This window comes from Colias philodice, chromosome 7, assembly GCF_061535455.1.
Source record: "Colias philodice isolate Cphi_HAF_F1 chromosome 7, ilColPhil1 Martin Lab GWU primary, whole genome shotgun sequence".
Lineage (NCBI taxonomy): Eukaryota > Metazoa > Arthropoda > Insecta > Lepidoptera > Pieridae > Colias > Colias philodice.
The window spans coordinates 7,228,977-7,256,568 of NC_143092.1; the positions used below are offsets into that span (position 1 = coordinate 7,228,977).

Genomic DNA, 27,592 nt, shown 5'->3' on the forward strand with positions numbered 1-27,592 from the left:
TGCACCATCTTTATTCTTCAACAAAAACGATACGTAATGTTGTACAATGCTTCTCTATTCTAAAGCGATAATTAATATGCTTAACATATTTCCAGGCACACATTACACAACCTCACACATTTCCTACAACCAATCCACCCCAACTGTCACCGACACAAACTCACAGTATTAAATCCACCCCTCCCCCGCCTCCACCGAGGTGGGCCAAACCACCTTTTTCAAAGATCTCCTTATCTCCTAAATCCGACGCTCTATTCAGCCCAATTAATAAAGTTTCAAATGGAAACATAACCGTCACAACGACGGTTACATTCAGCGTCAATAACACACAAATACATAACCACCAAATAAACGAGAATATTCAGAGTGACCGATTGCAACTAACGCTTGCGTCTAATTCAAACAATAATACGAATGTGTTCAGTATAGACACAGGGAAACTTAATGAGCCTAATGGAGATCAGGTGAGACAATTCGCATTTCTTTTGCATGGTGTGCGTGTGCCGGTTGCATGTTTTTAGAATTTAGACAACTATAACTGTATTTGCTTGAATGCATATCCATACTAATATTTATATGTTGTATACTCATAAAAATTATTCTTGTTCCTGTATAGAACATGTTGCATCGTTTATCGCCAGAAGGGGAATGTATAAGTACAATGACTGCTAGTTTACACGGAAGCTTTAAAAGACAGATAGCTGAACAAAACAATACTGAGCCCGAATCGCCAAATGAACAATCCCAGACAAATACTTCCGAATCAATCGATCCCGTTGTTAATACGTGTACAAAATCCACAAGTAGCTTCGCTCCTAATCAGCTTGTGTCGCCGAACGGTACTAATTCTGTCACCAGTGGCATATTTTCTCCAACAAGCCAAATAAATTCACCCGTCTCTAATGATACTATTTCCTCGAAAAGCGGTGTATTTTCACCTCTCAGTCAAACTAATAAGAGTGAAATATTTTCTCCTATATCGAGGTCTTCTCCTGTGTCTAACAAAAATGTGTTCTCACCAATATCAAATCAATCAATTCTATCACCAATAAGTGGTAGAGACAAGTTGTTATCTCCAAATTCAAACACGACAAGTACAACGCCATCTGGTAGATCGAGAAGAAGTAAACACTCCCTTCGAAAGGAGTCCAGACATTATCAGGTAGGGGTATACTGAAGTATTTGCCTAGCAATATACACTTTGGAAATGCTACACTTTGAGCTAAATAGATATGTAAGAATAGCAAAGAATTATAAATAACATAAAACTGTATAAAGCATTTTGTTTGAAGTGTATTAACAGCATGAATAGATTTAGATAATATATAACAACGCCATAGTCCTTATACACATAATATTATAACAGAGACTAGCATCTATATGTACTGAATTATTTTTTAAATGTTTTAGGAGTCTGACATCCTTGAATCGCCGGGAGTATATTACCGTAGTTCATTAATTGATAAAGTAAGTGACTACGAAGACATTTGGGGACCCGAGGGTAACAATTGTACCACATTCAAGCCTCTAAAGTCTGAAAATGACAATAATGTAAACAATGGGCTAATGAAAAGCAAACGACCGGACTTACTTCCAGATACACTGCGTAAGCAGTTTTAACTTTTAATAATTTATATATTAGCATATTAAATTTTCATTTGTTTTTAATTAATAACAATAATTTAATTTTACAGCTAAATTAAATAATGCAAAAAGTACACAATCCGTTCTTGAAAAAGAAAACATGATCTTACTGAATTCATCAGAAAGTTTAAACGAAAAGAAAAATCTCTCCGAAAACTCTCTTAAAAAGAGTTTCAACGGATCAAGTGAAATAATAGCTACAACAAACAGCAAAGGTGATGTCGTGGCTAAAAGACCAGACAAATTAAATATTGTATTAAATATGAATAAGAAATTGACTGAAGAAATTGAGGCTGCGCTAAAAAACAGGGACAATCATAATGCAGAAAGTATGGAGACTGTTAAGCTAGAAGACGATTGTTCGAAAGATTGCAATGGGGAAGATTCCGAAAAAGATAATGCTGGAAGTCCCTTTTACGCTGACCCTGTTGATGCATTAAAAGAGGTATATTAAAATTATTTGTTACACTATAAAAATATAATTCGAAATGTCCTCACAAAACATCGATTTTGCTTAGCTTATTGCTTAGCCACTCTTGATATGTTTTATAATTTGTTTTTAATTCCAGGCTGCAATGTTACCAGTAACAAGACGAAAACTATTAAGAGTTGGTGTGAGCCTCTCACAGAGATATTCCGAACCTCCAAGCCAGAATCATCCTTACTACCCACTCCGAGATATGCATAGCATAGAAGAACTGTCACGTAAGTTTGAAATATATGTATACTAATGGTCCGCCCCGGCTTCGCCCGTTGTACCTACATGTTTAAACTATCCTATCTCTCAAGTCGGATCGAACTGCACATGGTGTGCGAATTTTATTATAATCGGTTAAGTGGTTTAGGAGTCCATTGAGGACAAACATTTTGACACGAGATTTATGTATATTAAGATTAATATTAAACGTGATACTATTTTTACTGTGAATACTTAGTTGTTGCATATATTTTCACTTCTAAGTGATAAAGCCGCCCAATAAACTTAATAATTCGAATTTGTAAGGATAAGATTTCTTTTAGGTATGTACAATTTGATTGAAGAATTTTATAAATAGGTAAATATAATAAACATTGCAGTTAAATGTGATCAATCAGGCGTTTTATTAATAGCCTAGGCTCTTTATTAAGCCTAGGCTATTAATAATTCATCACTTCCCCCCCGCGCTCCGGCACGTAAACATCAGCTCTGACAAGTTTTAATATTAAAAATAGTAATAGTGAAAATAAACCAGTAATTTTGTTATAAATAATCTGTTAAAGTATAATTAGTGGATATAAACACATAAAAGCAGTTTTTTACAAGGAACAAATCAGTGATAATAAGTGATTCTGAGTGATTCAGTGGAGCTAAGAATATTGTTATAAGTGAAGGTAGATGTAATTAAAAAATAACGCACATCGAGGCCGTTGACTTATCTTGAAACAACTTACAACAATTATTTAAATAAAGATCAATAATTTCACCGTCAACGAGTAAGTCTAGACGGCACTGGCAGTTACTCCTCTAGCTATTTCGGAAGCGTCACGAGTTGACTCAAGATCGAATCCAAGCCGACCCAAGTTGTAATAAAACTTCTTTTATTTTTTTTTATTTTTTTATTGTCCATTAAATTTTCAAACCATGCCTCTTAAAAGAACCCCTCCTCCTACTGGGTCTACTTTGGAACCCCTGGAAATTTTACCGCATGGCGGTTCAGCACCCAACATTTCTACGTGCAGAGATGACAATAATATTCGTGATTTCCCTACCAACATTACTACACGCGGGAATAAACGGAAACATGATCAAGACATGAGAGATGAATTACAGGCTTTTAAGGCAGAATTACTTAGTAGTTTAAACAACTGGAAAGAATCTCAGGATAATAAGATTGAGGCTATACTCACGAACATTAATGAACTTCGTAGCGAATATAAAGATTTGCATTCAAGTGTAAAATTTGTTAGTGACAAATATGATGATGTGATGCAATCTATCTCTGTTCTACAAAAAGAAAATCAAGAAAAACTGAAGCACATTTATGACCTTGAAATTAAAATGGAATCATTGGAGAGACATGTGAAAAGTTCTTCAGTTGAGATTCGAAACATACCCAAACAAAAAAAGTCTGAGACTACGGGTGACCTTATAAATATAGTGCAGAATATCGGCACACTATTAAAAATTGATATGCATGAACAGGGTATTAGAGATATCTACAGAATAAATACTAAGACTGATAGCTACAAACCTATTATTGTCGATTTCACCAGCAAAATAACTAAAGATAAATTTATCTCAGCTACAAAAACTTTTAATAGAAAAAATTTAAATAATAAATTAAACACATCGAATCTTAAAATTGACGATACTAAAACACCAGTATATATAACAGAAACGCTAACATCAAGTGCTAGGAAGCTATTTTACAAATGCAGAGAGTTTGCCAAGGAATATAATTATACTTATTGTTGGATTTCCTATGGGCGTATATATTTAAGAAAATCTGAGGGGTCCAAACAGTTTCGAATCGACTGCGAAGGCGATCTTCAAAAACTAAGTGAAAAATGACTTTTTGTTCTTAGTAATAGCATTATAAGTTTAGTATTTAACGTAGTTTTTATGATATATTCAAAGATATGTATATTTCATGGGATATTATGGCATTGGGTAGATATTAAACGTAATCACAACAAACTTACATACATAAATCACCACACATACAAAACACTACTTCACATCCAACACCGCTCACAAAAAAGTCAAGCATTTGAATGTATAAATCCTTTAATAAAGTGTTTCTTAAAATATGATCAACTTCAGCTTTTTGTATTGAGGATTAAGCATCGAAAAAAAAAAATTGGTTATGATAATATGAAACTAATGTACTACATCTAGAAAAATTCGACTCGTTTAACACTATAATATCCGATTTGGATGCAGTTTCAGTAAATTGCATCCAAGTTGACGAAATATACAAGAACAAACAACTTTTACGGAATGGTTCTAACTTCTTTAATGTAATTACTATAAACATACGAAGTATACATCATAACTTCGATCTATTGACGGCTTTTCTTACAACGCTTCCCATACAAATGGAGGTCATTGTTCTTACTGAGTGCTGGTCAAAAGAAGGTGTTCCTCCACCAAACTTAATCGACTACAATGTGTATTATACTAATAAATATTTGAATCAGAATGATGGAGTGGTAGTATATGTAAAGAAATCATTAGAAGCTGTTTCCGCCGAACCTGAAATGGTGGATGGTAATTGCTTGATTCTTAACATTGATAAATACTCCATTGTCTGTTCATATCGACCACCTTGTTATACAAATCCACGACCGTACTTAGAACGATTGGATACAATTCTTAAAGAAATAAAACAGCAGCACGTAATTTTTACAGGTGATATAAATATTAATACTATCTGTAACGACATTCAAAGCGCTCATTTAAACGAATACTTGTGTATTTTAGCTTCTCATGGTCTGGAATTGGGTGTAACATGTCCGACAAGATTAAACAATTGTCTTGACCACTTTATGGTTAAAACGACTGATGAATGGCAAACTATGGTGTTTCCACCCTTAACAGATCACAGTCCTATTCTACTACAAATAAGAAACAACAAGATAGCAAGATTGAAAACCGATCTTTCAATACAAGTACTAGATTACCCATTAGCATTGGAAAAGATTAGTTTAATAGACTGGACCCAGTATTTTTCTTTGCGTGACGTTAATCATTGTGCTGAGTGTCTTGTAAACAATATCAGTGGAATTATTAAGGAGTGCACTACGGTTAAGTATTTGTCTAAAAAGAAGGCGCCTCTTAAACCATGGATAACAACAGGAGTAGTAAGATCAATCCGTAAGAGAGACAAATTGCATAAAAAAGCCAAGTTAAGACCTAGCGACATTGAAACAGTAAGCGCATATATAAAGTATAGAAACACTTGTAATAAAATAATCAAATCTTTAAAACAAAAATACTATCAAATGCAATTACAACACAATGAGAAAGATATTAAGAAAACATGGAATATTATAAAGGATGTATGTAATATGAAAGTGAAGAATGACTTACCCACGGAGCTTCTTACGATTGGTATTAACACTAAAGAGTCTTTAAACAAAATTAATAATTTTTTCACAACTGTCGGTGGGAGTTTAGCTGAAGAGATATTAAAAATATTACATAAGACTGAAAACGATCTCGCGAATCAAATTAAATCGTCAACTTCTATGATTCATTCAATGTCTTTTGTACCTACAGATTCCTACGAAATTGGTAAAATTATCAATGAATTAAAGGCTTCTAGTGCTCCTGGGCTTGATGGTATATCAAGTAGGCTTATTAAAGAAGCAAAAGAATTTCTAATTGGTCCATTGGAATACTTGTGTAATTTGAGTTTAGAACAAGGCCAATTTCCTGACATTTTTAAAAAAGCCATCGTGTCGCCTATTTATAAATCAGAGGACAAAAAAGATGTGACCAACTACAGACCTGTTTCGTTACTTCCAACTCTATCGAAGGTTCTGGAAAGACTAGTAAATTATCGCCTAACAAGTTTTCTAGAAAAGAATAAATTACTAACAAATTCTCAATATGGATTTCGGAAAGGAAAATCCACGGAAGAAGCTATATTGAGATTAACGACATTAGTATATGAATACCTCGATAAAGGGGACAAAGTTATTGGTGTATTTCTTGACTTTAAAAAAGCTTTTGATACAATTTCTATCCCGATACTATTATCAAAGTTGGAAAGCTTAGGTGTTCGCGGTCATGTTCATCAATGGTTTCAGAGTTATCTGTCTTGCAGAGAGCAGTACGTGAGGGTTAAAAACGATATAAGTGATGCCTCATCATGTAGATTTGGTATTCCACAAGGCAGCACGTTAGGACCTACCCTCTTCTTAATCTATATTAATAGTCTCCCTGAAGTAATTTCTACCGATACAGACATACAGATGTTTGCCGACGACACTGTATTGTTATTTCGCGGACACAATTGGGAAGAAGCCCACAGTAACGCTGAGAAAGGCCTGCAAAATGTCACAGCCTGGCTTGAAGATAATTTGCTTACACTTAATATCTCTAAAACGAAATACCTATGTTTCACAAAGACAAAGACCTACGGCCCATCCACAAGTTTATCTATAAAACTTCACACATTTCCATGTAATAGGAGGTATTTGAGCAAATGTAATTGTAAAGTACTCACAAGAGCTTCATGTATACGATACTTGGGTGTTCTTCTGGATGATACATTGTGTTGGAAAGACCAGATCACCAATGTTTGCAATAGAGTTAGAAAGCTAATTTACATTTTCAAGCAACTGAGATCAGTAGCGAATAAGAAACTGCTTATTCAAACATACAAAGCACTGTGTGAGAGCTTAATAAATTACTGTGTGACGTCATGGGGTGGGGCCCCTAAAACAATAATGCTTGAACTTGAACGTGCACAGCGGGCAGTGTTAAAAGTTCTAATGCACCTACCATACAGGCACTCGACAGCGGATGTTTATGTACAAACTGGAGTTCTCTCAGTTCGTAAGATTTATGTTCTGAAGGCTCTGCTAAGATATCACCGTTTAATAGCTCACAAACTGCCTCGAACAAGAAAACGAAAACTACGGTGCCCTGTACCTATAACTAAAACTAGTTTTGCAAGACGACAGCTAAATTGCATTGCTCCAAGAATATATAATAAAATCCCGACTAATAACATAAGCGCAATAATAAATATGACTACTAATCGGTTTAAAAAATTCATTATCAACTGGCTCAAAAATCTGGATTATCTCCAAACTGAAAGTCTCTTCACTTTTATTAAATAGGTGTCAAAATCAAAAACACAATTAATCATAATATTCCACTCACTGACACATACACACACACGCACACTCTCTCTCACACACACACACACACACACATACACACACACATACTCACGCTTATCCACCTGTCCAATTCATGTATCGTCATATATATATATATATATATTATATTTATAATTAACTAGTAATTTTTATTCTTTAATTGTTATTAATCTGTAACTAGAATATTCTGTTTACGTATTTTATAATACTTGTATGAACTCATAAGGGAAGGCACTGTTTTCTGAGACACAGGTATTAACCTAGTTCAGAAGGCAGAGCAAAATTGTGAACTAAGTATGTAAAATTTGCTAATAAATATTATTTTATTTTATTTTTTATTTTAATTAATAGCCTAGGCCCTTTAACTCACTGCCTGAATAATTTTATTACTTACTACACTTATTACATACAATACAATGTTTTTAATTTAACAGCGTCATCCCCCAACACATCAACATCTGTGGACAATTTAGTGTCACTCAGAAGTAAGCCCAAAATGAAACCAGTGGAGCCACCACGAGTCAGCGGCAAACCGCCAGCAGGCAAGAATGAACAGACTTGGGCTGTTGATTCCAGCTGGCAGTTTATAAGTGAGACATATTTTTTTATGCTATTGAAGATAATATTAAAAATGTTGTGTGGTTTTATGAAACCACGGTAAAAGTGAAACTTAGGCACAAAATTATCGTATTTGTACGATAATAATATTTTATCGTACGGTTCGACCGTCACACGACATGCGTTCACTTTAAAAGTATATTAGCAGTAATTGCTAATAAATGCAAACAATTGATTTAGTCAAATCCCAGAATTTCATAGTGTTGGATGCTTATTGTATGAATTGTCAAATATTTTGTTAGATTATAATTTTATCATTTACACTTTGTATTGTTACCTGTTGATGGAACTGCATTTTATAATTTACATTTTTTAAATAAAGCACACAATTCAATAGTTCAACGTTTATTTACTTTTAAGTTTTAAAACCCAGATCACAGTTAGATTGGATCACGAATAGTAACGATAATTAACCTTAATTTTTATGGTTTCAGATAAGAACGATGAGTGTTCAAACAGCGAAAATGGCACATTTCCTTCACTGGCAGAACAAGAAACACGCTTGAGTGGTGTGGATGATGGTGGCCATCATCTGACGGTACATCAAGTTGTAGCGCAAAGGTAGTTGGATCTATGATAATCACATACTTAGTACAGTGACAATGATTTTATAGTGATTGCCTACTTATTTCATTACAGAGCAGTCTGAATTGGGATTTTCTTTTCAAAATAAAGTACGACTTAATTGACTTTTTTATAAGGTATCTCATAAGTTGTTATCTTTAGGATTAGGATGGGAACGTGTACATTGGAAAAAAAATGTTTAATTTAATATTTTTTCTACATATTCATTTACATAGTACGTGCATGTAATTTATTAAAGTGAAACTTTTATTACATCGTCTCAAACTTTTTGGTCTGTGTAGCGCATGTCGCGTGTATCGCGGCTGCCGAGTAGGTATACCTACTCGGCAGCCGACCGTCACGCGACATGCGCTACACAAAGCAGTGTTCGGAACCGTTCGAACAGTTTCACTTTTACCGTGGTTTCATAAAACCACACAACATTTTTTTTTCTGTTTCATATTTATCTATCTGCATAGGTTCCCAGAACTGCATCTAACATCAGATCCAACTGCGTTACCCGAAGAAGTTCGTTCACCGCCTCGTGCCTCATGCTATGATAATGTCCATGATCTCAGACCACTATCAGAACAGGTATATTTTCATATTTTCTTCTTCCACGTATGCTATGAATAAATAAGATACAATTTTTATTTTTATTTGAAACTTAACATGTTTTTTGTTGAATTTTTGCAGCTCTACATTTAAAAAAAGTATAAAAATTTAATAAGAAAAAGTAAAAATCTATTTCAGACTTCTATTTCCATACATATGTTGACATAAAACCAAATTATTATAGTGCATAATATTGAATAATATTTTTTTGCTTAGGCTAGCGATGATGGCACAGTATTTTCGGAGCCGTGGGATAGCTCGCAGTGGGATGGCCTTTTACCGCCTAATGGACAACAAAACTACGAACCTGTAAGCATAAACTGCAAAAATACAAAATATTTAATTTCCATATACATGTCTAGCTTAAAGTACTTAAATTTAATTCCATATAAAAAAAGAAGATAGGAGAGGTTTTAATATTTAAGTTTCTGTTAATCTATGCACAATAATATCTACTTATTCATGTAATTGTAGTCATAAACTGTAACTTTTCTTTTTTTAAACATTGTATAAAAATTTTATGATTTTATCTCAATATGCATAGTATAAGCCTATTATATAAACATAGTATATAAATAAGATCGTAATATATTCATTTACCCAATTAGGAGGAGCCATGCGAGTGGGAATCCCCGATTCCCCGCAGAGGGCCAGCCGCTGCGACTCGAGCCAAGAGCTTCAGGGATAGACTTGACCCATTGTTAGGTGAGCATAAACTATTTACTACTATTTATTACCTTATGAATTATATTTCATAACAACACTTTTTATTTCCAAAATAGCTTCATATAAAGTCTCTTATTTCTAAATATGTACACGTAAAATCAACAACTACAAAATATAACTAACTAATAGTATATATGTCACGGCTAAAGGTAGGTGAGAACATAAACTTAAGATTAGCCGGCTAAACTTAGGTTTATTTTCGACGAGGTGTTAATGTTAGTTTGTTCTATCTTTAGCCGGCTAAACTTAAGTGTAACCGCAGGCCCGTGGCTAAAAATGTCGGGGTGGGTAGATTTGGTTAGCGCCGGGCCGGTGGAGGGCTTGAGGGGCCCGCACAGTGCCAGAAAACACTCGCCCTGTTCCTTACATGTATTATAGTAACCAAATCTACCCACCCCGACTCAGGGCAGAAAGCTGGTGGCTAGGTTAGGTTAGGTTAGAACTCCTAAGACCCGCACGAGCCGAGCGAGCGCAGCGAGCGTGCTGCGGCAGCAGCCGGCGAAGTGCCAGAAAACACTCGCCCTGTTCCTTACATGTATTATAGTAACCAAATCTACCCACCCCGACATTTTTAGCCACGGGCCTGCGGTTACACTTAAGTTTAGCCGGCTAAAGATTGAACAAACTAACATTAACACCTCGTCGAAAATAAACCTAAGTTTAGCCGGCTAATCTTAAGTTTATGTTCTCACCTACCTTTAGCCGTAACATATACATTGTTCATAACATGTTCAATATTCGTCATGTTCAAATTTAAACACTTATTATAATTGTAGTGTGTGAAACATCATATTAAAATAGACAATGATAGATCACAAACACATTCTATATTTTTCTAGTACATACGCAGCACACAATCAGTGTTATCGACCTCACAGACCTATAATGATTTACTTTGAAAGGCGTATTTGTCACAGTACGAAAGATAGACGATAGTCTTATATTAGAACGGAATATACACGTGCAATATACATTCACTAATGTTATCTCGTTAAACGACAAAATGACGTAATGTCGGCGCGTGCAATGACGAGCAAATAATTTCAACTTTTGTAAATTCTTACAAACCTTATGTTATAAATATATGTTTGTTGGTCTCTTCTTCGAGTCGGAACGGAGATATTTTATTGTATGATTCATGTGTCTGGAGACCGTTACTAATATAGGCTTCTTTTTACCGGGGTTGAACTTTGCATTTCCTTTTAGAAATCTCACGAACACGCGGATGAAGCCGCGGGCGAACATATAGTTATTTATATAATGTTAATAACCTTCATAAAATGATATCAGGGATGCAGCTGTTCTCACGGTTATGTCACCTACAGATGTTATTTAACAATGTGTCTGACATTGCGTTATCTTCTTCGACTCGATCATAATATGATGCTATTCTTAACAATATTAATTATTGTAGACGGAAGAGTTTGTGTCAATATTTGTATGTAAGATGAATCTTATTGATCAAGTAAGGAGTACATATTAAAAAAAAATCATGTAATGGAAGTGCCTAATTTATGTTACTTTTTTTTAATGAATACTTTCGAATCTTATCCTTATACCGGCCATGTTAATATTATATATTATCACAACAACATTTATAATAATTCATACTATTTTGATATATATTATTGGAAACTAGAATGCAATAAGTTATGTGTTATCTACATTCGATGTATTTATAAGTATCACTCAAATGATGTCTTTCAAATGTGTCGATATGAATTATATTATGGCTATAAATAATTTTATTACTGATTTTATTACCTGCATATAGCTCGTAGTAAAACTTACTATCATGTTACCGACATTATGTGAATGAATACATTAAAGTCACGACACTAATGAGTTTTCATTCAATATTTGTTTTCACATAAAAAGCAAGTAAACAAACTAATTAAGTTTTAGTTGTCAGTTATGTAAACAATTAATTAATTGTTCAGATAATTTAGGTATAATGATCGTTTCGTGACAGTCATATCATTAGATATCATTATAAAATTAAGTTAATGTCGATTGACATATGGTTATAATAATATGCCTCCATTAATGTGATACGGGTATAAATTCAATACAGTAGAGTCATTGCAACATGTGACAAAAGTTTTCTATGATAAGAGCAATCAAAGCAGATTCGCACATCACACTCGTTGCATACAGATAAAGATTTTATGACTCATTAGGCGCAATTATTTAAATTAATTATTCTAAATAGGACACGAACAATGGCACCGCAACGTACAGCTGTTATCAATTATTATAAATATTGACGGAGTAAATAAATTAATTATGGTTAAAGGCTAAAGGTCTGCGCGTGCTACTAGTTTGTACTCACTCCCCGATAGAACACGCAGTGATCTGCCAACGGCCTGTGTTTAGTCTAAGCTAGTTTGAATGAGAACTCATTGCTTTAGATCGTTCGTGGTAGCGGGAAGAAACCGCAAGGATATCAGTCATGAAGTGGTTCACAAAATTGTTCCAAGGAAGATCAGGGAAGGAAAGTGAGCGAAGTGTGAAACGTGAAACGTGCTTAAAAATATTTGACCCGGAATTGGGGGATTCTCCGTTCAAAGAAAGGAAACCTGCACCGATAGATGTGCACGTGCCGGTAGGGGAGGAAGTCTTCGCTTTGACGACGATCAAGAATTTTCGTTGTGATTCGATCAGTGAGTTTGTGTTCGAGAGTGATTGGGTGTTTGTGTCTCGTGAAAAATTGATGCAGCCGAAGTTCCAACACCACTTGGCAAGAACGGATGCGCTAACGGCTTTGTGTAAAACGTTGAGTGGGCGGAGTGAGTGTAGGAAAATTACAATTGTGGCCAAACCTCCAGCTTGTCATTGTGCAGATCTGGCTCCAGAGGAAAATGAAAAGGAAAAGGCTGAATACATTAACCCTTTCCGGCGTTTCATAAAAACAGTATGCGACCTGTGGAAAGGGTTTTGTAGAAAAATCAAAAAGGTATTTTACGCGGACGAGGAACCAGTCCAAGTTGACGAACAAGATTTCGATATAACAAATTCGTATCTGTGTAGGTAAAGACTTGTTTTTCATTTTTTTATTTCAATATTTTTAATAGCATTACAAGGTTTAAAGGATATAAGAAAGCACAATAAAAAAATGGACGTTATACCCAGTGTTGCCACATGCCAAATCGATAAATCTGGATATAGTAGTCTAAAAATCTGTATAAAATCTGTATGAAATCAAACCGTAAGCTGTTTAAAATCTGAATGGTATGTTTGTTAAAGAAAACATTTGATTGTACTTAAAACTTTATTGATTAAAAAAATACATACTTTTATTCATTTTATTAATCAATTTCTTGTGAACATTGAGCTTAAAACATGGCTCGTTAATCGTTATTCAAAAATTGTTTTGTCAAAATTAGCCCCTCCATCGTTTCGGTGCCTAAATGGTTCCTGGTTTTTGTTTTAATTAAATTAATAGATGAAAAAATCCTTTCATGTAATCAGAAAACGTAGTCGACTCGTAATCATCGTAATGAACGAATGATTGATTTGCAAACATTAAAAAGAAACAAATACATTCATTCGTTAACAAAATACATGTTTCGGGAAATCCCCAGAAGAATATACAATTATTGTTTGTTTGTTCCGAGGGAAATCCCCGATGTACGCCATGAATGTTGCCGGATTTAAACAACTGTATAAAAATAATATACTTAGATAATGGATTATTTTATCATAGTAGTGTCCTTATCCAAAAAAGGTTTTAACAAATGTATAAAATTTACTTTGCTTATCAATTATTTTATCATAGTTAGTGTCCTTTACCTAAAATCTGTATAAAAGTAAAGCCAAATCTGTAATCTGTATAGTGGTCTTAAAATCTGTATAGATACAGATAAATCTGTATATATGGCAACACTGGTTATACCATTGGACAAACTTACTTTTACATAATACTCTCCTTTATATATAATAAATATGTATGTGTTCGCTAACAAATGAACATTTTCATCATAACTTCTTTCAATTCCGTTTGTAGAAGGACTACCCACTACCCTACTAATAGCACTGTTTAGATATAAAAGCTAACTAGGTAGGTACTTGAAGTTATCTCGATATCAATATGTCTGAAGTGGCTTTTAAGATTGTGTTAAATGTTTTAACCCACTAAAATAGAGATAGACTGATTCTAAATCGACCTTAATTTCTGTATCTAGCTAGTAGGTATCAAGTAGATAGGTATTTTTTTTTAATTTTTCACATTGTTTTGATAAAACGTTTATTCATATTGTTAAAAATAGCTATACATAGTATTGTTAAAAATACGCCAATACCAAAAAAAATTAAATGAATTTTTGAATAATCGAATTTAAAACATAATTGTATTTCATTCATAAAGTTCACAACCGTATTAGAAGGGCGTTTATCTCAACTATGAAAATTATCGATTTTCTTAGTAGAGATCAATGCTCTATTAGCGAGGATTATCCAGTTAATACTGGTAAATAGTAGTTATTAGGCGCCGCATTGCTCCTAATGTCACACATTGGACAATTACACCACAGCACGTTTCCTATACAACACGTGTCACATATTATAATAAGAATATTTTGTAAGAATGTACTGGTATCCAAACAGTTTGTTGCACAAAAGCAGCTGATCGGATCTGTATGAAATTTGGACAAGAGATAGATTATTATAGTCAGATTAGCACACAGGCTACTCTTAACTACGCAAATGAATCCACGGGTATCAGTTAATGATAAATTAATATAGGTACCTACACTTTTCGTCATCATTAAATTATGGACTACATCACACACTTTTACAATACAGAACACACGATTTTTTTGTATTTCTTTTTCTTAACATATGATTCGTTTTCAAGCAGCAGCCGGTCGAGTGCGTGCACTCCGTGGCGGGCGCACATCGCGCGGTGCGGGCGCGGCGCTGCGTGCGTATGCGTTGCATCTTGCGCAGGATAAGAGCACCACTTTCGCACAAAACGTCGACAACTTTATCGCTTGCACACTGGACTCGAAGGAGACTTGTCCTCAGGTAAGCAGAATTCTTCGATTATTTAAAAAGTAATTAATGAGTTATTTACTGACAGTGTTCTTTGTTGAGATAAAAACGAAACCGGATTCAATAGTTCTAATCGTCATAAGCAGTAAAGCAAATATTTTAGTGTATGCTGTTCTTATCTTTTGAAGCGTTTGTTTTATGTTTTGAATTAATGAGACGATTTTATTTCCAGGTTATGATGCGAAATATGAGACAGTTTATGTCTGGAATGAAGAATTACCTCGTGAAGCATGGTGAGAGAGAGTTCGAGAAAGAAGTTGAAAAGGAGAGGCTTAAGGTAACTTTTTATTCTAGTATCCCTTCTCCCTCTTAAAATTAAATACACGCTGACCATAACCATTCAAGATAATATGTATTACAGAATCGAACAAACTCAAACATAATCGGAAGTCTACATGATATTATGAATATGCAATATGCAATAAAGTTCTAAATTTGCTTGTTCTTCTTCTTCTAAAGATTTATGGTCCCAAACAATCGAAGGTCTTTTCCAATATCCAGTACTAAATTAACTTTTTCTATTACAGTTAAAACCAACCGAATTTCTGAACATCGACGCAATACTAGAAGGTGTGATGCACCGCCTGGTGGTGCGGCCGCTACGCTCCAAGCTGTATACATTGCTGGCGTCGTGGCACGCGGGGGACGTGCGCCAGCTGCACGCGGCCATCGAACGCGCACAACACGCCACGCCCTTGCAGCTTGGAGTTAAGGTACGTTGCTATTTCTATAATGTTAAAACTGTAAGTTTTATGTCGGTAAAGAGAGGTCGTTTTTTATACATTTAAATCAAATATTGTTTTTACACTTTGTTACACTTATTTATAGCTAAAATCAGTAACTCTTAACTTACGTTTACTCTCAGTACAGAATATTAGTTAATTGTGGTGTCTGTTTAACTTACTTAAATTCTAAAACGGCATGTTATTTTATTCGTAATTCCATAATTTGAAACTTGCTTGAATGCTGTAGAACACAGCATCTTCTGTGGTTCACCACAGTTAAGTTTGTCCTTACTTAAACTGTACCCTTTTTTTGCAGGAATCTACCAAAGTACCATCGTCAGCTGTGCTGGCTGTTATTTCTAAACATTTCCTCAAAATGCAAGAAGCAGATTCTCCTTTGGACAAATTGGAAAATCTCCTTGCTGCCATATCTGTTATGTTTAATGCGGTTAGTATATCTACATTATTATTACTTTTACCAACATAAAGTTATGAAACATAAGGACATTCCTTCTTTTATTTGCTGAGCTTTATTAAAAATTGAATATGAATGAATATTATGTTAAGATACAATCAGAGTAATAATGCAATTGTCTTCTTTTTATTCTTATACGAATCTTAAACTTCCAGTTCTCTTCTGCAAACCTATTTCTATTATTACATACTAGGTTTCCGCCCGCGGCTTCGCCCGCGCAGTCAAAGAAAAACCCGCATAGTTTCCGTTCCCGTGGGATTTCCGGGATTGCGTCATTTTCCCGGGATAAAAAGTAGCCTATGTCCTTTTTCGGGTATCAAAATATCTCAATACCAATTTTCATGAAATTTGGTTCAGTAGTTTAGGCGTGATTAAGTAACAGACAGACAGACAGAGTTACTTTCGCATTTATAATATTAGTATGGATTTACTATTTTTAAGGTTCCGTACCGAGAGGCCATTATAAAATACTATATTTTTTCTACTAGATAAGAGGAGAGCGCACGCTGGGCGCGGACGACTTGCTCCCAGTACTAGCGTGGACGGTGGCTCGATGTCGACTGTTCTGCGCGGAGTTAGAGGCGGAACTGATGGCGGGGCTGCTGCCGGCCGCGCTGTTGGCGGGCGAGGGGGGGTACTACCTCACTGCGCTGTTCTCTGCGGTCGCTGTGCTGAAGCGACTGGCGCCGGAGACTGGCCCGGATAGTAGTGATCCGGTAAGTGTGATGTACCTAATAGCAAGTCGATTATATCTCTTAATATATTTTTTGAAGTAAAACTTTTTAAGGCGGGTTGAGAGTAAATTTTCAAAGTCGCGTCATGGCAATACCGTCACGTCATGGACTAAGGCTACGATTTTGATGTATTTGATCTTGCCAAAGATGTTTCACTTCTGACACGTGCTCGTCACACGCGCTCTTATCTTCTTATATTCTCACGCGCTCTTATATTCTCTTATCTTCTTATCTTCTTATTGAATGCGCTTCGATTCTATAAAAATATAAAAGTAGCCCAATAAATTTCCTAGTCGATTAGTATAATATAAATTAGTAATAAAATTAACTTTACTATTATATCGGAAATCATCCTCATCATGAGCTCATTACATTCCCACTGCTGGGACACGGGTCTCCCTAAAGGTGTTAGGCCATAATCCACCACGCTGGCCAAGTGCGAGTTGGCAGATATTGGAAATATAAAATTACTATTACATATATCGGAAATATATATTACTCCGCCCGAGGTCCGCCCCGGCTTCGCCCTCGGTACATATTTCGGAATAAAAGGTAGTCTATGTCCTTTCTCGGGTATCAAAATATACTTACTTACTTAACTAGCTCTGCGACCCAAACAGAGTCTTGGCTTCCGACACGAGTTCACGCCACTTTCCTCGATCGCGCGCAGTTTCTTGCCAATTGACGGCCTCCAGATTGCGTAGATCGGCTTCTGTTGCGTCGCTCCATCGATATCTGGGACGGCCCACGGGGCGTCGGCCAGTTGGAATGCCCAGATATGCCTTTTTCACGGCCCGATCATCCCCCATTCTTAAAACGTGACCGAGCCATCGGAGGCGTTGCGCCTTTGTCTGGCCAATGATGTTGGGCTCGGCCACAAGGTGTTGAATTTCCGCGTTTCTACGGATCCTGAAGCTACCATCTGGCTCTTTAACGGGACCCAGGATTTTGCGCAGAATCTTTCGTTCGGCGACGAGTAGCTTATTTTCCTCCTTTAGCGTCAGCGTCCAAGTCTCACAACCGTACATAAGAATAGGCCTAATTACTGTTTTGTAAATTCTTAGTTTGGTCTTTCTGCTCAGGAGCTTTGACACTAACACTTTGTGAAGGGCTGCGCTGCAACGTAAAGCACTCTGGATGCGGATATCTATTTCTTCCTGCCTCGTATTCGTGTCAGTGACAGTAGACCCTAAGTATTTAAACTTTGCAACGCCCTTATAAACTGTCTGTCCAACATGAAGATCTTCCCTCACTAGACGTGTGTTTTGGTATCAAAAAACACGGCTACCTCGCGCTGGCCCTCACGGCGTAGAGGAGCGTCCCCCGGGTGGCGGATGGGGGGGTGGTCGGTCAGCTTGCCTTGCTAAGATGACCGGTCAAGTCCTTTGGACTCGCTGACCATAGTAGGGTGTGGTCCTCCAGCATATAGGGGGTTGTGCGGCGGGTTAACTACCCGCCTGCGTAAAAATCACTAAGTTACGAAACCGGTATCAAAATATCTCCGTACCAAATTTCATGCAAATTGGTTCTGTAGTTTAGGCGTGATTGAGTAACAGACAGACAGAGTTACTTTCGCATTTATAATATTAGTATGGATTATCAATTATATTTGCAGTGGCGTCGCGGCTCAGAGGGCGGGCGTGAGTGTGCCGGTGTAGCTGTAGTACGTGTAGCGCTACCGGACGAGTGCCGCGGCTCCATCCGCCGCGTGGCGCTGCCGTGCCGGCCCGGCGCGCGGGCACGGGACCTGTGCAGAGCGCTCGCACATGCAGCCGCTATAACCAACCCGCAGGATTACGCGCTGTTTGCGTTGCATGATGGACAGGGTGAGTAATTATAATCCAGTACAGATGTTAGGATACGACCTTTTGCTGTTGCGTTAGGTGACAGAAGTTGCGACGAATTTCAAGTTAAACTTTTACACCCAGGGGGGCACATTCATACAATGTATGATTTCAATGGCCTAAAATAAACTAAATTTTAAATATGTATATTTTTAACGTGATAACGTTTTTAAAATCGTTTTAGTCAGGTGACATGTTCAGAAACTTGTGTCACACCAAAACCTCACGAGCGCGATCGCAGGTATAACGAGAGAGAGACGGACCGATCTCCCGTCTCATCTCGAGCGCTGCCACTGCATTATGTTATCACGTAAACATCTCGATCGTAAACCTACTTTAAAAACAACCAATTTTTTTTGTTGCAGAAACGATGCTGAACGAAAATGACTGCCCTCAAGAAGTGATGTCAGAGAAAAGTGGTCAGAACTTCATATTGGCGTACAAGAGAATAGATGCGAAAATCGCATGGCCGCAGCAGGCGCTGCTTTCATACCCGTAAACAAATTAGACGCTAGTTTTAGCTGAAATCTCACTTATGAAACTGAATTTAAGTAAACGTAAGACAATTTTGTAACAGATCTTTCATCTTGCTCATTATTCATTAGTGTAAACGGGATATAAAATTCTATTTTTATCATCGAAAATGAAACGATATTTTCTACGATATTAGTCACTTCATTACTACTTTTATAGCTTAGAAGACAAATTTTTGCTCTTAATCATTTTATACCCATTTAATAACGTAGCTTTTATACGTAATTAATATGTAACGTTTTGTATAACCTGACTGAAAGTTTCAGCCCTAATTTGTACATTTCCAATTACGTTTGTTTGTCGTAGCGTACATTTGGTACTCCTTATCATAAGTCACCAATTCAGTTATTTTATTTGATAGTCAGAACCTTATGAAGGTTATCATCGGGTGTACGTATGTATATGTTCCTAAAATTCGAAGTACCCTGAACAAACTCACCAAATTTTTAGCTTATAAATATTATAGTACTTTAAAACTTTCGATTTCTAAAAGATTTTCACTTTTGTCGGTATTCTAATGTTTAACGCTGACTTGTTTATTGAACTGTGATGTAATTTGTATTAGTAAAGTAAGATTTGTATTAATTTTGTATATTCGTAGAGTTCTTAATATAATTTATTTATATTTAGCTTAAAATGTACGACTCAGTGCGAGTGATGAATGAATATTGGCATTGATCTTATCGATTCTTCAAATCTCTTCAACATTTGAAGTGGTCTTCAGGCCTAGAAATAAGTCAAAGTTTGTTCATCGAAATGTTTTTAAATGATTTTCTGCTAAATGAAATAGATCTTTTTATTTTTAAATTTTATATATATTTCTATGTAATTATAAGTTACGCTTTGTTAATAAAATTAAAACTAATTTAACTCCCTAAACATAATCCTAGTCACATATGTTTTATTAACTTATTTTCGTTGTTCAAAGTAGTATAATAATTTACGTATTTATAACTTCTTTGCCAATAATGTTTGCTTGTCTTGTGAAAGAAGATATCGTGTATACGAGGCTAAATTATTTGCTCTGAATTAAATAAATTGATTAATTAACATTGTATAGTACTTAGTTTTATATAGTACTTTGTTAGCCGCAAATTAGTATTACACTGTGGTTTTGTCGATAAAACTAAATTTATGCATGGAAGCAGACACTGCCTTTAATTATTTTAAGTGTAGATAATTATTTTAGCGTGCATATTATTTTTATTAACTTTAAAAAACGAGAAAGGAAAAATGTTAATTCTTGACATTGAGATAATATTACTACGTATGGAGGAGACACCACGAACAAAATCTGTGCGCCATTTTTTTGCTCTAACTAAGTTTTAAAAATTATTATCTAGTTAGGTACTTACCGATAAAAGTTATTCCTTTGCACTTTTCCGTATTATTTGTATTCTTTGTGCAATATCGTAACACACACGAAGGCATATTTGATGCGTTTCACTTTAAAACAAATAAAAAATGAGCGTGCAGTTACGCCATATGGCGTATGTTGAGCGGAACATAAGTGATGTAGGCGGTGTCGTCTCCATATTATGTATATCTCAATGATTCTTGATGGATGTAGGTATTGTTCAATTTTAATTAATTTTTAATAGCAAAACTACAGTGTAATCTATGTGTATTTATTACCTTCAGTCTTGTATTTTAAAGTAAGTTGTAACACGTATATTGTGTTTTCATAACAATTTCAGTCATTGTGAAAATAAAACGGATTTTTACCAATTCATATTTTTTATTTCATCACCACCTATCCTCACCTTAAAATCTAAAAATATTATTATGTACATCTGTACTCATAATTATGAAAAGATTTCGAGAAATGTTTCTATGCAAACAAAAATTACTGGACAGATTTCCAAACTACTTTTACCATTAGAAAGTTAGGTACCTACATGAACACTGAAGAGTATCATAGGTTAAATTTATTATTAGAAAAATTTAAGTACGACTTGAATCCCCCTAGGTCTATACATAGCATAATCTTGGAAACTGCACTACCCTGCAATGTTCTAAGTTCTAACAACTACGTACCAGATTTAAAAGGCACAAATCAATAGTTACTATGGTAAATACATCCACGACTTTTTTTTTATTTAACGCATTGCGTAGCCAAGGCAATACTGGTAATCGATTCAACATAACACAACATTAGAATTTACAGTACACGTTTAAATTTGGTTCGATAGTAAACACTTTCAGTATTGAAAATGCAGGCATCTTATCCGAATAAAAGAACTCCTATTCATTGGGACAGATTAAATTTAGATTATCCCGTGAGACAATTTTCCGATACTGGAATATCTAGTGAAACAATAGCACGTCGATGGAAAAGTATCCCAGAAACTCTACATAGTGTGGTACTAAATGTGTTTTTTGTTTATAGTTTGGCACTTCAATATTACGTACCTACATATTGTGTACATGTTCACATCCATGACGAAATTATAGTGTTAACACATATATGATGTGAATCATATAAAAATTATAACAAATCGGAAGTATTATCGCGCATACAGTAACTTTATAAATTAATGGGTTTTGAAGAAGTTGTTTTTTTAATATATTATCCCTATATTTTCTGTGTAATATTTATACGATTTAGTATTCTAAAACATGTTTTATTTAATTATTCTTAGTAATAAATATGTACTCAATAATAATCTGCAGAAGGAACCTATTCAAGAGGAGAAAAACTATAGCAGAAACTATCACATCACCAATGAATTGACGAGATCGCAAACAGCTTTGCACTATGGGGTAAAACAACCCGAAAGAAAAAGATACAGTAAAAACACATCATGCACGGAAAATTTATACATCTATCCTCCTCCCAGAACGGTAAATTATTCATTTCTCACAATAAGTTTTAATATGCCAGACTTCACATTCTTTCATGGCGGGACTTTGATGGTGCTTATTAATTAACACGACGCATGAAGAAATATTATCCCATCAAAACATTTAGGTAGTTACAAAGGAATTGTCAAATAAATAATTAGATATATGATGTAGAGCCAATGCCTCCAAATCTTGCGCCTTAACTTCACACTCTACTCCTTTACTCAAAATATGTGACTTCTATGTGGCCCTTTCCCTACTAATATTACTCTAACAGTTAACACTGATAGTAATATTACTTGGTACACAGTTAACAGAACGACCACCGTCTCACAAAGCACACGGTATCACAGAAACTCAGAGATCATTCGTAAAACAAATAATACCCAGTCGACTTGTTACTGCCAAAGAACAGTTTCTTCATCCAGCTTCATTGCCTTTAGATCCGGTAAGTATTTAACTAAATATTTACAAAAACATATAAAATTATTATGGAAAGAAGAAACCTTGATGTCTAGCTATAAATATTTAAAGACATGACGAAAGAAAAACACCCGTCAAGTTTAAAGTTTTATCCTCCTAAATTTTAACAGTTCATTTAAGGAATGTTTGCAGATACTAATTTTTAAATTAATAATTTTAAACACAGCCTTCTATAGAACCATTTAACAAAGGGATCGAGCCTTTGGACACTACCCACGAGGGCTTCGAAAAATTATTGGATCCGTACCTAACCACTAGCAGGCTCCACCATCGACCTTTCACTGCTGAACAAATGAGCAGAATCTCCAATACCAATGATATTATGACTTATTACACATACTCCAATACTCCTTGGGCAAGTATCATAATTTAGCTATTTACTAGGTAGATAACTACTTAACACTAACGTATAGGTATAAATATACAAACATAAGCATCTACCTACCTGTTATATTTTAATATTCATATACCTACTATAATAATATATATTTATTCCTATGTTAGCGTAGGTACATTTAATAAATAATTTAGGTTATGTCAGTAATGAATGAATGAATGAATGAAAAATACTTTATTGTACACCAGATATGATACATTTTATAAACTTAACAATAAATTAATCAATGTACAGTAGGCGGCCTTATCGCTGGCAGCGATCTCTACCAGGCAACCCAAAAAAGTCGAGGAAAATAGTTAACTTAATCATGGTGGTGCATAATAAATAAAAGTGCATGAATCAGAATAATATTTATATACTATAACTACATAGTAAATACATACATATATACCTGTATTATAAATATTATATACTTACACAGATAATATAATGTATATAATATATAATATATATATAAGGACACATACATATATATATATATACAATATACATACATATACATACATAAATATACATACATACATATAAGCATATACAATAAACAAGAGGGTTAACAATTGGCCTGCGACAGTTTACTATAATAGTTTTTAACTTTATTTTTGAAAGTAAAAATCGATTATTTAAGTAATTAGTTCTAACCGAAATGTTTTTCATTTATTTAAGACTATTTTCTTCAGTATATGCACATACCCAAATACAATTTGATAATATCACGAATCAAGCTATAGTTAACGGATCCAAGTAAAATATTATCATTAATCGGTGCCGCAATTTAAACGTGTTTTAGATTCGATCGCCAAAGCCATCTATTGATAAATGGCGTCTACCTCTAAGTCGACCCAAATCGATGTACGATAAATCGAAGTTCAAGGAAGATTTCCGAGAAATAAGAACGCATAATAAATTGCAATGGACTCCTAGGTGATTTATTTAAGTAATGTTTTTGAAAGATAATAATTTGTATTTCTAGTAACTACTCTTGCCCGATAAGACCCCTTAAAACAATATCAGAATTTTCTCAAAGATCTGAAGCTACTATGTACATATAACTACCAATCCTATCTTAAACAGAATATTATGTTATTTCTAGTTTGTAAATATGTAGATTGTAGCTCTTTTCGGCTAAAATATGTCCCCCATTTTTTTTTCAGTTCATTCCGTACGGAAACAAGAGACAACTTCAAGACTGTACAATCAAGACCTGAATCTGAAGTTTACGATTTTGAAGATAGGATAAGAAATTTCTATCAAAGTTCTATAGCTCATTTACAGACAAACATACCAGAAGAACAATCGCTAATACAAGCAAATTATTGTACAGAAAACTCTACAGTTGGATCAAGAAAACCTTTATGTTCTGTATTTGACCCATATACGGAGAAGAATAAACGTTTAGTTAGAAAAGGACTGTGAAATTTTGCTTTTTTAATTTCAAATACACACTAGTTAACTATATTGTATTTTTTTTTGTCATAGATCTGACTTTTGATAGAGCTTTTAAGTTACTTATAACTACAATTGATAAGGGTTTAAAATGTAAGAGCAGGATTTTTTTTTGTTTTGTTTCGAGTTCACATTACAAATTTTGACTTGTTGTTTCTACCAAAGTTTAGAGTCATTGTAACTTTGTATAAATTTTGCTTTTAAATCGCTCTATTTGAGTTTTAATGAAAACCTCTTAGAAAGCCATAGGTATCGTTGGTGGTACCTACCTAGATTAAGGATTATAATATTATATAAAAGTATATAAATATATAAATGTATACTTAGTGACTTGTATAAATGTAAAGTGACTTTGTCTAAAAGTAATGTCTAATGTACCTACATGTACCGTACCATGTAGAGATTATGATCAATAGTATCTAATAGATAATACCTAATAGAAATTTATTTTGTACATTCTGTGTGTAGAGATTGTCTAATCTAAAAATGAACGCCCTTCCACTAAACTTAATTGTTTCAATGTGTGAGGACAAATAATTATTGAACCACTTTTATATGTGTGCGCGCGGCGATTCTACTGCAAACTTTGACTTTCGCGCACTGATTTGTCAACTAATCGGGCGATCAGTTCAGGTGCCTAGCATTGTATGGCGGGGAGAGTGCGCTATGTACGGAATGACACGTCCGTTCTGTCGTGCATCGCGTCATTTATGCACTAGTTGGCCAACTGGTCCTGTCGTTCGGGCATGGACAGGACTGGAGGACTGAACGACCAATGAGGCAGACCAATTTGTGTGTATTGCGTCTATACGCGTACTTTGAATGTGAGCGTAAACACAGTGGAGGGGCGTTCATTTTTAGATTAGACAATCTCTACATTATTTGAAATAGATAACATAAACCATAATCACTAAATCACAACATAGATTAATATTGACACCTATTACGTAAAGATATCTAGTAGTAAAAACATTTCTTAATCTTTAATCTTTGTTTACAAGATGACGCCTGACGACACAGTCAAAATTTAAAAATGTCATCACGGTGAAATACATCCATACCGTACAAATTACAAAATAATATATACACAAAATGCCTGTGAAAAATAAATGGAAATTTTATATTTCATAATCATTATTATGTTAATTTCGTATGCAGTATATTTAATACAACCGTATTGGATCTTCATATTATCATTTGCTGTTATTTACACAGTTTACGTCCAAATATGTATGATATTTTGAGAACTGAATAGTAAAAATAAAATTAAAAATAAGCCATGGAAAAGTAAGTATAACTGTTATTAATTATTAAACTAATGAAGTATTGTTTCGCTCGACACGTTTCGGTCGGAAAGAGCAAACAAATATTATATGACTGTAAACAAAAAAAAACAACTTGATAGTTTGTTAAGTGTAGTTTCAATTATACTAATATTTAGACTTTAGATCCTTTCAATATTACCTACTTAGGGTCAGCTCACACCGAGACGCGACGCGGCGCGACGCTGCGCGCACATTTTTCATAGAGCGACTCAGAATATACTTTATTCACTACACGAAAAGATACACATTGCTACGCCGCGAGGCACCTCGAGGCGCAGCGCTGCGTGGTGCAACGTAATCTGAATTCTCACAATGTAATGTGTGTCTTTTCGTGTAGTGAATAAAGTATATTCTGAGTCGCTCTATGAAAAAAGTGCGCGCAGCGTCGCGCCGCGTCGCGTCTCGGTGTGAGCTGACCCTTACATAACTCTTGCAACCTCGTGTGTAGCTTTCCTTTCTCCAATAATATTGCAATTTTAAGTTATATTTGTTCTAGCTTATGGTAGTTACTTATAGCTGTATTTTATACAAAATTATTCAATAAATGAGATGGTTAAGAATGGTACCGCCAAATTAAATTTGTATAACATATATTTTTCCGTGTTGGATGTAGTCGATCATAATATATTTTATAAGAATGATTTCTTATCATTGTTGGCCGGTTGGCTTGGTTGGTAGGGACCCTGCCTTCCAAGCCACTGGTCGTGGGTTCGATGGGTGTTAATTATCTATGTAACTAAGTATTTATTTAAAACTAACGGTCCGCCCCGGGTTCGCCCGTGGTACATATTTACGTTTTTAGGGTTCCGTACCTCAAAAGGAAAAAACGGAACCCTTATAGGATCACTTTGTTGTCCGTTGTCTAGTCCGTCCGTCCGTCCGTCCGTCCGTCTGTCAAGACCCTTTTTCTCAGGAACGCGTGGAGGTATGAAGCTGAAATTTATATCAATTACTCAGGTCTACTGTCCCTTGAAACTGTGAAAAAATCAAACTTCTAAGCCAACGCAATCAAAAGATACAGCCGTTTATGCCGCAAATTTTCGACACTTGCAAGGGAATCAAAACCTACAGGGTGCTTCCCGTGAACTCAGAATCTTGAAATTTGGTACGAAACAACGTCTTATAGCATAGATAAAGTAAAAATTACGAAAACCATAAATTTTTAGTTACATCAGATAATATATTTATTTTTAATAATTTTAAACTTACTACCCATTTCCTCATAAGCGCGTAGAGGTATTAAATTGAAATTCATACCAAATACTCAGGTCTATAATACCTTTAAGCTGTAACAAAATCAAACTTCTATGTCAACGCAATCAAAAGAAACAGCAATTTAAGCTGCATATTTTGAAACTCGCAAGTACTCGCAAGGGAATCAAAACCTAAAGGGTACTTCCAGTCGACCTAGAATCTTGAAATTTGGCATGAAGCAACGTTTTATAGCACACATAAAGGAAAAATTCCGAAAACCTTAAATTGTACGGAACCCTCGGTGCGCGAGTCCGACTCGCACTTGGCCGGTTTTTATCTCTACATAAAAACCATCCTCGTACTTCAAGGAATATAATAAAAAAAGAATTATCGAAATCGGTTCAGCCGTTCTCGAGTTATGCGCTTACCAACACATTTTGCGATTTTATATATAAGAAGAAGATTATATATTATGTATGTTTATCAACCATCTGGTTTCCA

General features: G+C 34.9%; 2 protein-coding genes across 13 annotated transcripts in view; both read left to right on the forward strand.

Moving 5' to 3' along the window:
- Window positions 1-20,784, forward strand: part of spri (Src homology 2 domain-containing protein sprint) — a 196,090-nt gene extending 175,306 nt beyond the window's left edge. For 9 of the 11 annotated variants that reach the window (XM_089697433.1, XM_089697426.1, XM_089697429.1 and 6 more), the window contains 17 exons: window positions 96-464; window positions 617-1,162; window positions 1,411-1,606; window positions 1,695-2,089; window positions 2,214-2,349; window positions 7,953-8,108; window positions 8,571-8,697; window positions 9,180-9,294; window positions 9,532-9,624; window positions 9,924-10,020; window positions 14,897-15,066; window positions 15,266-15,370; window positions 15,621-15,806; window positions 16,135-16,266; window positions 16,782-17,009; window positions 18,643-18,853; window positions 19,237-20,784. In XM_089697433.1, the coding sequence (XP_089553559.1) occupies window positions 96-464; window positions 617-1,162; window positions 1,411-1,606; window positions 1,695-2,089; window positions 2,214-2,349; window positions 7,953-8,108; window positions 8,571-8,697; window positions 9,180-9,294; window positions 9,532-9,624; window positions 9,924-10,020; window positions 14,897-15,066; window positions 15,266-15,370; window positions 15,621-15,806; window positions 16,135-16,266; window positions 16,782-17,009; window positions 18,643-18,853; window positions 19,237-19,370 (3,396 nt within the window). In that variant the 3' untranslated portion in view covers window positions 19,371-20,784. The remainder of the gene's footprint in view (window positions 1-95; window positions 465-616; window positions 1,163-1,410; window positions 1,607-1,694; window positions 2,090-2,213; window positions 2,350-7,952; window positions 8,109-8,570; window positions 8,698-9,179; window positions 9,295-9,531; window positions 9,625-9,923; window positions 10,021-14,896; window positions 15,067-15,265; window positions 15,371-15,620; window positions 15,807-16,134; window positions 16,267-16,781; window positions 17,010-18,642; window positions 18,854-19,236) is intronic. The other 2 variants (XM_089697424.1, XM_089697434.1) reach the window with 2 other exon arrangements.
- A 771-nt stretch (window positions 20,785-21,555) lies between these two features.
- On the forward strand, window positions 21,556-24,542 carry LOC149487163 (uncharacterized). Of its 2 annotated transcripts, XM_089697122.1 has the most exons (6): window positions 21,556-21,777; window positions 22,079-22,249; window positions 22,560-22,697; window positions 22,899-23,087; window positions 23,917-24,050; window positions 24,281-24,542. In XM_089697122.1, exons 1-6 carry the CDS (start codon window positions 21,619-21,621, stop codon window positions 24,540-24,542), a joined length of 1,053 nt encoding a protein of 350 aa, XP_089553248.1. In that variant the 5' UTR covers window positions 21,556-21,618. The 2 variants fall into 2 exon arrangements, with proteins under 2 accessions (XP_089553248.1, XP_089553247.1); XM_089697121.1 differs by lacking the exon at window positions 21,556-21,777 and having other exon boundaries at window positions 22,089-22,249; window positions 22,909-23,087.
- Window positions 24,543-27,592: the final 3,050 nt, after the last annotated feature.